Below are 12410 nucleotides of genomic sequence, written 5' to 3'. Positions count from 1 at the left end.
TAAACTTATCTTTAATGAACGCTTTAAATATTGTACAAACGTTATGAGAGGCAACTCAACGAAGGTAATCAGCTAATGAAAGTTTTTTTTTTCCTTTTAAATACAAAAATCATTTAAAACTCAAATTCACGCCCGTAGTCTAATTTCCTTTCTGCCTGACCTTTCTCAAAGCAACAATACCTAATGCAGTTTCACATCAGGATCAGATGCCAGCTGTTTTATTTCTCTTCACTAGACTTTGTAATCATGGTCTGTTGCTTTAGGCTGAAGGATTCAATATGTCACTTTTTCAACATTATTATCCTTTTTTGTGTTGAGTACTGGGCTGGTGTGCAGATCAGGCGATAAAAGATCAGATTTACTAAGTTATCGCATAATCACTACACTATTACTGGCGAAGTTAAGTTTTTTTAAATGGTAGTTCCAAAAGATGCGCCATGAAATCTAGACTTAAAAAATGATGAGCAATTGTTTCCTAAATATAATTGTATTATACTCTTAAATAAAAAATACAAACATGAGTCTTTTCAAAACCGATGACCTAGATCAAGATTTAGGCTCTAGCCAAATTTATAAATAATTTTTTTTTTACTTTAAAAAAGTAAGAGTCGCACTAGAGTTTTTTCCGATGTGGCCAACGAACTAGTAAGTCTTTTCTCAGCGATATGCAACTACTTAATTTCTAGGTAAATCGGTAGAGCAGCTTTTGAGAGCAGCTTCTTAGGTTCCTGGATACAGAACTTTTCACACTTCAACTTCTTATGTGATTAAAGAGGCCAATTCTTGATATACAGCCGCGGTCACAGGTTGGGCATATGTAATCACCAGGCGCCGTTGTATTTTCGCCCTTCTTTCTACTACTGTTGTGTATGGCATATGCAATTTGGGACCCTTCTTCTATGCCTGCTCTCCATGTGGGTTTATCGAGTGCCACCTTTTCCCAGCTGCTAGTGTCGATTTTGAAAGCTTTGTGTCGTGTTTTCATACATCTTCCTGCCTTCTGTTAGATCGCCATACAGAATGTCTTGTGGAAGTCGACATTCTGGAATTCTATGAACATGGCCAAGCCAACTAAGTCGTCTGCTACTGATAACATGGCTGATGTCCCGGCACCCTACTCTTAGTAACACTTCTTCATTAGTGTATCTTACCACCTTAAAGATCCGCCTTAGGCATCAAAGATGGAAGACATTTACCTTTTTTGTCCTGCCATGAGCATGTTGACCATGTTTCACTTCCGTATATCATTACACAGGTCCGGTAGACTAATGCTTTGGTATTGTCAGTCAACAAGCAGTGGCGTAGCTAGGGTGGGGAAGGAAGGGGGAGAATTTGAAAATCCCCTTGGGCTTCCACTTAATTGGAACCCCCAACTGACTAAGTTTTTTTTCATTAAATATTAAATATTACACACAATTTAGGGGCCCTCAGGCTCACAACTGGTGACAAATTCCTGTCTTTATCCAGTAGAACATTTTAAAACAACATTTTTAATCATGATAATAATATAAGCCAGTGATACGCAATGTGATTTTTTTTTTAAATATCAATAACATTTATTTCCATATATAATCTTAAATTTACAATTTAAATTTAATTATTCTAGCATGAAAAAGTAAGAAAAACTAATAAATAATCTCAAGTTTCTACCATCAATTAATGTAACAAAGTGTGAAAACAAAAACAAGAATTTATAATACTAAACAAATACTTAGATTCTTAGCTTAATCTTTAGATTTATCTTAGGCAGTAATCCAAAGATTTAAAAAAATATTGTGATGCTTATGAAGTAACTGAGAGTATGAAGTGGCCACATTGGATCGTACATTTTTAAGCATTTCTACATTAAATCTAAGGAAATATCTTTAAGCTTTAAGGAAAGAAAGTTATTGCTACAAAATAGATGTTCTTTGTAAGGTTTTTAATCACTTTTTGATTAGAGAGTCCAACTTATAAAAATGATATTTCAGTGTGATTAATCAGTGCCGGCCTGAGGTAGAGGTAAATCAGGCAGCTACCTAGGTCCTCCAATTAGTAAGTGCTTCGCAAGAAACAGTTGCGAAACTTTGATAAAATCTCAAACCTAGTACAGTACAATGACTCAATGCTTACTAGTGTAACTATATTTCTTTTATGGAAATTGCAATATACGAATTTCAGTTGTTTGTCAATTGAGATATAGACACATGCAGGTTTTTAAATAAATTGAGTAATTTTAATTGTTCGCTGCATATTTTAAATTTTTTAAATTTCATTTAGGGCTACCAAATACATTTTCCAAGGATTAATATTTATGTATGAAAAAAAAATGTTTTTTTATCCTATTGCTACAATCTAAGTAAAAACAATGTCTTCGATAGTATTTTGAAATCAAAGTCAATTGCTATAGTTGAAAAGAAAATTAAATAGTATGAGCTGACAACCAAGCGCTAATACGCTTGAAGTTCCTCTTCATCCATTTCACATTGGTCTCAGCGTTCTCAATAGCCTGTATGATGGCTGTCTGTCCACTATCAAACTGACCTTCACGACTTGCCTTGAAACTTCGGAGCTGAAAATAAAATGAAATATTATTAGTAAAAAAAAAATAAAAAAAAAAGCAACTGAAAAACTAATACAATTATTAATTTAAAAAAATGGAGGAACTATGTGAATTCGAATTCGAACTCATAGCTAAAGCGTACTAAATCCGGCATACTAACCACTCTGCTAGTGAAGTGCTTATGAAAATAGAAGATCATATAGTTATCTATTTTTTGTTTCAAACTAACTTCAAAGGAGTGACCTATAATTGAAAGTAATTTAATCAATTACAATTTCTTTCTCTTGTTCGAAATATAAAAAAAAGATATAAATAACCAATTTTTAATTAACTAATTGGTTAATTTTCTTTATTGATTCATGTATTGTCAGATAAAAGACATAATTGTGAAAAAAAAAATTTCATCTGATCGCGATTGGGTGTCAGAGAAGTAATGAGTACTAACTTCTGGCCATGCAGACAGATAGAGTGAGTTGATTTAAGCTTTGTAACAACCGAAAAACTAAAAATTACTGATATATAAAAATAATTAATAGAGCATATAATAATATGCTTTATTGTTTTCTAAAGCAGACATAAAATCTTAGATTACAGTTATTCATTACAATTTACATTTTGGAGAGACTAACAAAATCACTTTTTACTAACATTGTATAACAATAGCTATGATATAAAAATGGTTTCATGTGACATGCATAATGACACTCGACTTTATTATTTTCCCAACTAATGTCAAGTACCCATTCGAGTTGTATGGACTTAGAGACGTTCTAAAAATCCCAAACTATCGTCTACTTCGAGATTTGAACCCGACAACCCTTGGTTTGGAAGCCAAGCGTTTTACCACTCAGCCACCACACCCACAATAGAAAGGTTACTCGACAATAATAATTATGAACTAAATAATGTTAATATGCACGAATCCAAACTGCAGCAGGCAGTTGAGTACTTGTATGTGTGCCTGTATATTTACATAACTATGAAACACACCTGGCTCAAAAAAATTACATGTCCTGATATTCATCATATTCAGCAATATGGTAGCATAAACAAATTATCAGGTAAAATATCAATAATTGTAACTTATAAAAGAAAAACAAGCAAAATACCCCAAAAAGTAGAAAATAAAATTGCGTAGAATAAGTGTATTAATTAGTTTTGATCAGTCATGTAATTAAATTTGATCCGAGATTGGGTGTGGGAGAAATAACGTGTACAAACTTTTGGCCAGACAGAGATAGAGTGAGTTGTTATAAGCTTTGGAATTAACAATTTTTAATATCACTTTAGAAAAAAAACAACCAACATTATTTCTTGACTAGGTCCGTGCTACTGATACCCGAAGTAGCATACATTAACCTCTTCTGAACAGATGTGTTATATTCTTGTTATTCCAATTCAAAACAAATAATCAAATTTTAAACACAATTGTAAGCGCCTTTCAACCTCACTTCTAAAAATCTGAAAAGGTCTTTAACTACTGACTAATTAACTCTGATTCTCAAAATACAAACCTGAAAAATGTTAAAATTTAAAAATATATATATATATGCCAATTGTACTAAAAAGTACAGAATATTAAAAATGCGTTGGTCACACGATGCTAATGGTGCGGTAGCAATGAAATTGAGATCCTAGAGATGGATGCTAGGTATCACATTTAAAGACTGCATCACAAACCAAGAGATTAGAGACAGGGTTACTGGAGCGTGCGGACCCCATGATGACCTGCTAACGATAGTAAAAAAACGCAAGGTAAAAATACATGGCCATATTACAAGATCTTAGGGGCTCGCAAAGTCCTTCCTTCATGGAACAGAACCAGGAAATAAAGAAGAAGCAGAGAAAGCGATGGGAAGACAACATAAAAGAATGGACGGTCATGCCATTCAAAAATGTTCTAACTAAGGAAATAGACAGAGAAATGGAGAAAGACAGTCGACAAATCCTGCATGGTGCCCCGATGGTCTAACAGACTTAGGGATAGGTAAAGGCAAAGATCACACGAGTATGTATGGGTCCTATAGTCCATCTCCAAGCAAACAAATGTGACAGCAGCATGAATTCATAACTCATGTCGTCTTAGCAAGGTCTTATCAAGGTACGTTAATCCTTTTTAGGTCGCATGCTATTTATAAATCCAATAAGAAGAGGTGTTGCACTTTTTCTCTGGGGAAACCCCTACACCAATAGACCAATGTCTGGTCAGTGTAAGGTACGGATTCGAACATGTTAATTAATCCACTTGATTTATGTGTCATAAAATTTTTTATTGAAATGGGTAAATAAGGAACTCATTTTTTATTCAATATTTAAAAAAAAAATAGTCTTTATATTGTTACGAATCTCACTATCCAGGCTCTCTGCAAACTGCACCAAACGACACCACCAACTTAAAGAACTTGACAACTCTGGGCTTCAAAATAACGTTATAGTTTAATGTCAATAAATAACAGCCAATACTGTACAATTGGCAGCACGTAACATAAGACTGTACAAATATCTCTCCACCGTATCAACTCTTGCACTGGTCTCTCTGTCTCGTCTCGGACTTGTACTGAGCCGTTGTAACGAACTGTAGATCGGGAAGCTGTGACTGACTGGTCTCTGATACCTTAGCTCTTTATAAAGGGTCCCTGCTGGCCTTCTAGAACCGGACAGAACGTCGCTCGACCATTCTGGGTGGTCAGATGACTACATCCCTCGTGACACTTCTGAGCTCTGTTCACGACGTCGATCCTTCCCGAACCATCATGTTGACACTCGTCTCGGCCGATTGTCGTAACTCGTCACGGTTGACCGCTCGTCTAGCGCTGGCCTGGAGCGATTTGCGTCGGCTAACTACACACACACACCACTAACCCCATCTGTGCCACCACCAGATTTATAACAATATAATAAGTCGTGAAAAGACTTTTCATTTTAGCGTCATGCTGGAGCTCCTCCTCGGGATAGGTGTATGGCCTGGTCATATTCTGCTGCGGCCAGATTGGCACAAGTATGCTTTGCACAAATATATTCCAACTCCCAAAAATTATATGGTATTGTCATCAACACTATACATTAACTAAAGTATTTCACGAAACTACGCAGACCTAGTTGCGACCAGCATATTTTGCCGTATATTACACAAAAAAGATCTTCACCAGCTTTCTATTTTAGATCTATTTTTGTCACCTGCCTATATTTTTGGAAATTTCTTTGTTTTGGATCGAAATGTGTCCTGTCACATTCATGAGAATTCTCCAGTTCTCTCTTTCAGAGGTCATCTTTTTTTCTCTTTTGCCAAAAGGGTGTATTGGCACCTAAGACGGTCCTGAGTTTACCTTTGATTCTTCCTGGGCTTTAGGAATATTTAAAACTTGCCAAAAAAATTGGCTTTGGAATATGGTTATCCCCATAAAGAATAAGTGTCCGACCCAATTTTAGTGCCTCTAGACTGTCCACACTGTCCTACAGAAAAGGGATATACTAAAGATTAAAAATTCTGGAAGGATATGGTGGTTGATTGGTTAAGACTAAGTGTTCAGAACCGAAAGATCTGTGGTTCCAATCTCTGTAAAGACTGAGATGCTGGATTAGTCTTGAAAAAAAGATGGAGATATTCCTCTGAATGATTAATATTTGTACATTTCATCAGATTTTACTTACTTCTTCAAGTTGAGTCTTTGTATTAAATGATTCAGTAACAGAAAGTATTACATTTCCCCAGTGGAAAGTTTCAGCTACTCTAAAATAAAGGAACCTTAAAATTAGTGGTTTCAGCTATAATTACGTTAACGTTATTTAATAAAATAATGCAAAGCTAAATTAAAACATGAAATTGAGTATGTAAAATACAATAAACAAGCATATAGTTCATTTCCATAAAGCACAAACATCGAACTTTAAAATAGTACATCCTTGTTATGAACTTAAAAAGGACGTAATTATATACCCATTTAAAGGGCGTCTGTATTTCCTTAGTTCCCCTCACAGACTTTGCGATGTATAGGGACTGATAATGTAAAGGTCATATGTTTATTTGGTCAACGAGGGTGTCATTTGGTCAGCACAACGACCCATTGCCTTCACCCTTTCCCAACTGTCAGGTACCCATTAGAGCTGGGTGGACCCCGATATTAAAAATCTTTGCCAGGATTTGAACCCAGTACCACCACTTCAGAAGCAAAGCGCGTTACCATTTAGCCCACTGTGTCTATCTGTAATTTATAAGATAAGAAAAAATAAATCAACATAATCAGATACTTTACAAAAAATTAATTATGTGTATAAAGAACCTTACAAATATTTCAGCTGTTCAAAATTTTCTCTTAAGAAATGCCAAGTAATGAATCTTCCCAATGGTCTGTTAGATGCAGAGATCACAACAATAGGAGAATCTTGTTTTGGAAATGGAGAATTGTCTTCAAGTAAAATATTCAAATAACTGGGAAAAACAACAACGACATAGTTTGTAATAATCACACAAAAATAGTGTTTTTGGTTTTAAATTTTAAAGTCTTTTGAAAATGTTCTTCAAGAGTTGGTAGCTGTTCATTAGTCTATTTAGTCTAAGTCCTTGTGCCAGTAAAGTATTACCATCATGGGCGTAGCCAAGGGGGGTTGGGACTCAACCCCCCCTCTAAATGAAATCCCCCCCCCCCCCGCAGGGGAGTGACGAAATTTATTGATTGATTTTTTGCTTTCATTTTGCTTATTTTAGGTGAGATTTTAATACTAAATCATCACTTACCACAGCACAGCCGAGGGGGGTTATGAGTTAAAAATCCCCTACCAAGGGGTTTTGAGTTTTAAAAAACCTTACCAGGGGTTTTGAGTTTAAACCCCCCTACTAGGGGTTTTGAGTTTAAAATCCTCTACAGGGGTTTGAGTTTAAACCCCCCTACCAGGAGTTTTGCGGTTAAAGCCCCCTCTACTATAAACAAAACTAACAAAAACGACAATCCCCAAATTCCAAGAAAACAGCTAAGGAAGATTTTGACTTTAAAACCCCTCCAAAAATCACGATAAACATCCTCTCAATATAAAAAAAAGCAAATTACATATTTAAAAATTATATGAGCCAAAGGGGTTTTGAGTTAAAACCCCCCCCCCTCCAATTGTGGTTTGAAGCTAAAAAGTTCCTATTCGATATAAAAAAAGACAATTTACACACAATAAAATCTATGAGCGTAGCCAGCCAAAGGGGTTTGAGTTTAAAACCCCCTGCCAGCGGGGTTTGAATCTGAAAAATACCTATTCAATATTAAAAAAAAAAAGCGAATTACGCACTGAAAATGCTATGAGCGTAGGCATTATGGGTCTTGAATTTAAATCCCCCTTTAGATGCTAAAAAATACCTCTTCAATATAAAAAAAGTAAATTACACTAAAATTCTTTGAGCGTAGCTAAGTGAATGAGGGATTTGAGTTTAAATCCCCCTCCTCTAGATGGCTTTTAAAAAATTTAAAACCCCTTAAGGTAGATTTGAGTTTAAAATTTCCCCTACAGAGCGTTTTGATATAAAAACCTCTCTCTTCAATATTATTGTAAAACAAATTACAGTCCCCAAATTCTATGACCGTAGCTAAATGGGGTTTTGAATTTATAAAAAAAAAATCCAGAGATTTTTTAGTTTAAAACCCCTCAACAGAAGATTTTGACGATAATACTTCCCTTTTCGATATAAAATCTAAAGCGAAATACATGCATGTAATTCCAAGAGCGTAATCATGAGAGGTTACACATTTCTACCAGTGCCTGGGCTCCATTAATAAAGTTTGAATAGTCATCTGCGGAAATTGAAAAACACTAAATGTGGGTCAACAAAGATGGCTAAGACAGATTTTAGGGGTCAGTTATAGAGATCGGGTCTAAATCAAAGAAATCAAATGCGGAACTAGGAGTCGAACCCTTAGTAAGGTTGTGACAGAGCGTCGCGTGAGGTTTTTCGGGGCATGTTCTCCAACAAAATGAATTACGCATAATTATAGTTTCAATGACATCCTAGTACAACTTGGTGCCACACATTCATGGAGATCCTCAGAGAAGGTGGGAAGACGCTTCAGACATTGCCAGTGACAGATTTTTGTGGAAACAGATTGACGGAAAATGCGTCGAACGACGTGAGAGGATCTAAGTCAGTAAGAAAAACACATTAGGTATTTGAAATAAAACTTTTTTAAAAGCAAGGTAATGCATTGTAGATACCTCAGAATATGCATATTGTTGACTTTCATTACCAGAAATAGTGCTCGGCGGCGGGGCTTCTCCCCGTGCCTGGGCAAGGGCGGGAAGTCTACAAGTTTACCACTAATTCCAGGAAGAACCTATTCTAGGGCACAATAAACGTTTTCCGAAAGGGTCAGAATATAATAAAGATTAATTATGTACACACACATATATATATATAATTTTTTTCTGCCGTTCCCCCCCAAAAAAAAACCTCCCCGAAAAAAAATCCTAGCTACGCCCATGATTACCATACCAGCAAGTGATGGCAAAGTTAATTAGATTGCTGATGGTAGCTGTATACAAAAGTTTAATTATTTATTTGTTTTCGATTTTTAATATTCTTAGCTTTCTAAGATAGAAGAGTCCTAGACAGGCCTTAAAACTAAACGCAGCTGTCACTCTTACAGAGGTTATTAACATTTGAGGCCACCAATAATCATTAGTATTAATTATAATATCTTTTAACCCTCTGTGTCTATCCTCGGCTGCAAATTTATTTTCTTTTGGTCACAAATGTGTATCCCGCGGCCCTTGTGAGTGACCTTCAGCTCCAGCGTGCAAACAGGTGCTCTCTTCTATGTTAGCTAAGGCAAGTTGTTTGGTATTAAACAAGGGAAAGAAATTGTATTCGAATGAACTATCGGCGGTTAATGGTTATGCTTGCCCTGGATGTTTCAAAATATGTAGCTCACAGCTGGAGCTACGAATCCATGGGAAATACTGCATTCGTCATTAATCTTTAGACTAGAAGACAAGCCTTATTATTATAATTATTTTTATTATTATTATTATAAAAGAAAGAGTATTCATTCTCTGGCGAAGCCAGGGTCGAGTTTCGTTAAAGGAAAACAAAATTCATCGTAGTCCCTTTATCAGTTTCCACCAAGGAATTTTCTGGTGATGTGGCAGGTCTGCAGAAGTACCGCCCTCTGACAGGCAACGAAAATGTTCCTAGGAATGACAAGGGCCTTGAAGGTATCTGTCAGGTCAGTTGTTATTATTCCCTCGGTTGATATGACAATGGGGTATATTGTTATTTTAGATAATTTCCATAGACGCTTAATCTCCAAGCCTAGGTTCCCATATTTTCTTTGTTCTATCATCATTTTCATTATTATCATTATTATTTATTATTATTATGTATTTGACTCAAGAAACTAACATTTAGCATTTAAACATATTTACTTAATAAGAATCCATGGCTCATTAGTACAAGATAGTGCCGTTAGAAGATTGCTTTTTTCTGAGGCCACATCTGTCTCCTTGTACATCTAATTAAAAATAATAAGGACATGTTTTAATTATTTATTTGATTGTTTTTTGTAATTCTATTATAAAAATGTTCTATGACCTATAGGTTTTTGTTTTGTTTTGTCTTTATGTTAAATATTAGTGTTTTTATGAAATGAAAAAAAAGAAGTTTTTAGCATAGATAGGAAGGGAGACGTAGGGACTATGCGGAAGAGCTCTTGGCTTCCGAACCGAGGTCCAGGGTTCAAACCCTGGAAAAGACTAGGATTCTTAATTTTAGGATCTGTGGGCGCCTCTGAGTCCACCCAGCTCTAATGGGTACCTGACTTTAGTTTGGGAAAAGTAAAGACGGTTGATCGTTGTGCTGGCCACATGACAATCTCGTTATCCGTAAGCGACAAAAAAAAACATGATTTTTAAATCATCTTCCTATAAGATGGCAACTTTACTTTTTTTTTAAAGATATGATGATAATTAGCAACTTTTAAAAACAGCTGATGAAGAAAAAAGGGGGTAAACAACTTGGAACACAATGGGCGCAATACAATGGAAAAAATAGAAACATACGGGATTATAGAAAATTGAAAGAAATATTTTAACAGCCAATTGGGCTATAATGAAAAATGTCTATTATTATCTTCTAAACCTTTTGCCTAAACCTAGGTCCTAATTGTGTACATATGAGAGTAGAAAAATAATAAAAAAAAATAATAAGTAACATTTTATTTAACTAAGGACAGAGCAAAACTAATTTGTAACATACACATTACCAAAAAAATGTACATTCTTTTTAAAAGTAATACAACAATATCAATAACTATAATAATAATAGTAATAATAATAATAACCAAACCCAAGAGGTCGGTCTATTCCCTGATTCGCACCCCACACAATTGGGAGGTGCTGTTGGTGGTAGAACACAGGAGGAATGCTCCCGTCGCCAAGGGAAACGGATAGGCCAAGTAAGGTAGCACACATAGCTCTCAGCGGGCTACCACACGTATGGTCGAGAGATTGTACACTGCACGTGGTAGGGATGTAACAAAGGCTCGCTAACCCGTCCAACCCCCCATCGATTCGTTCCCTAACGGGGGCCATATGCGTTGTGATGGACCCTCGCACGGGTTCGGTGGGACATTATAGGCATACGAAGGGAGAGGGAACTCGTGCTTGGCTCAAGGGGGTCGTGACTAGCGACACGCCGGGTGTGAATACATGATCACTTCGGATAAGGCGGGACTTCGGACAGAGGGATTAGTGAAGAGCCGATGCCTAATCCTGGCCATGGATAAAAACTTTTCCTTGGTCAAGAGGTCCATAAAAGGGAACGGGACGTTCTCGGACCTTAACGACATCTGAATCAGGTGGTAGAACAAGAGGAGCCAAAAGGATCAAATTGACGAGAGAAATGAATATTGACAATATCAAATCGTTCCACCATATAAACAACTGTGATGATAAACCTCTTCCAGATTATAGGCAACAACTCTTCCAGGAATTCAACAAATTATATCCTTATCTAAACAAAAAAATACGAGAAGCATATCCTGAAACTAACTGTTGTCGACAAATGCCGAAAATGTGGAAATGTTGGCGAGTCGATTGAATAAATTATGACAAGATGTCCAGCCCTATCAGAATCAGCCTACCTACTTCGCTATAACCAAGTTGCAAAGTTAATACACCAACACCTGGCTTTGAAGTACAAATTGATCGGTAAGGACACTCCTCCTTATTATAAATACTCTCCACAAGAGGATTTCGAGTCTACTGAAAATGTGCTGTACAGGGATAGGACTATTCTGACCGAAAAAAAGGTAGATTTCAGTCAAGCACGAGAAACCTCTGATATAGAAAGAGAAAGTAAGAATGACTAAATTCATTTTAGGTTGGTAGCAGTCGTTTTGGGGGGACTTGAGACAGTACACATATTGTATGTGGCAGTTGTCTTAGGTACTTGGAGCAGTACAGACGTTGATAGAATTGTATTGTCCCCGCTGGGATGCGAATGTGATTTAGAAATGAAATTATATGTTCACCTATCCTAGAACTTAGTATAGTTGATATATTTGATATCGCTGTGATGCGGATGTAACTGTGTTACAACATCTTCACTATGTTTATGTATCTGCTATGAAGGATATCAGGCCATTTCTTATTTAACCAGTGATTTGTAATTGAATGCTTGAAGTTGCCAAATATTATTAACATTAGCATCCACACAATCCTGATGCATTCCCAGCTGCGATGGGCAGGTCACGTCTGCAGAATGGAAGACCACCGCATCCCTAAAAAAACTCTTGTAAGGCCAACTAAGCGAAGGAAAGCGCTCGCAAGGTGGTCAAAGAAAGCACTTCATGGACACCCTCAAAGCTTCTCTGAAGGCGTTAAGAATAAACCA

General features: G+C 36.2%; 1 protein-coding gene across 1 annotated transcript in view; it reads right to left on the bottom strand.

The window, feature by feature from the left end:
- Positions 1–2300: 2300 nt before the first annotated feature.
- Positions 2301–12410, bottom strand: part of LOC106075181 (aminopeptidase N-like) — a 49630-nt gene continuing 39520 nt past the window's right edge. The window contains exons 22-25 of the mRNA XM_056028641.1: positions 9944–10029; positions 6828–6971; positions 6194–6272; positions 2301–2551 (exon numbers count right to left, since the gene is read on the bottom strand). Of these exons, the coding sequence (XP_055884616.1) occupies positions 2402–2551; positions 6194–6272; positions 6828–6971; positions 9944–10029 (459 nt within the window). The 3' untranslated portion in view covers positions 2301–2401. The remainder of the gene's footprint in view (positions 2552–6193; positions 6273–6827; positions 6972–9943; positions 10030–12410) is intronic.

This window comes from Biomphalaria glabrata, chromosome 5, assembly GCF_947242115.1.
Source record: "Biomphalaria glabrata chromosome 5, xgBioGlab47.1, whole genome shotgun sequence".
NCBI classification, from domain to species: domain Eukaryota; kingdom Metazoa; phylum Mollusca; class Gastropoda; family Planorbidae; genus Biomphalaria; species Biomphalaria glabrata.
Note: the sequence above shows the minus strand (reverse complement) of the source record. Positions and strands in the feature narration are given on the sequence as shown.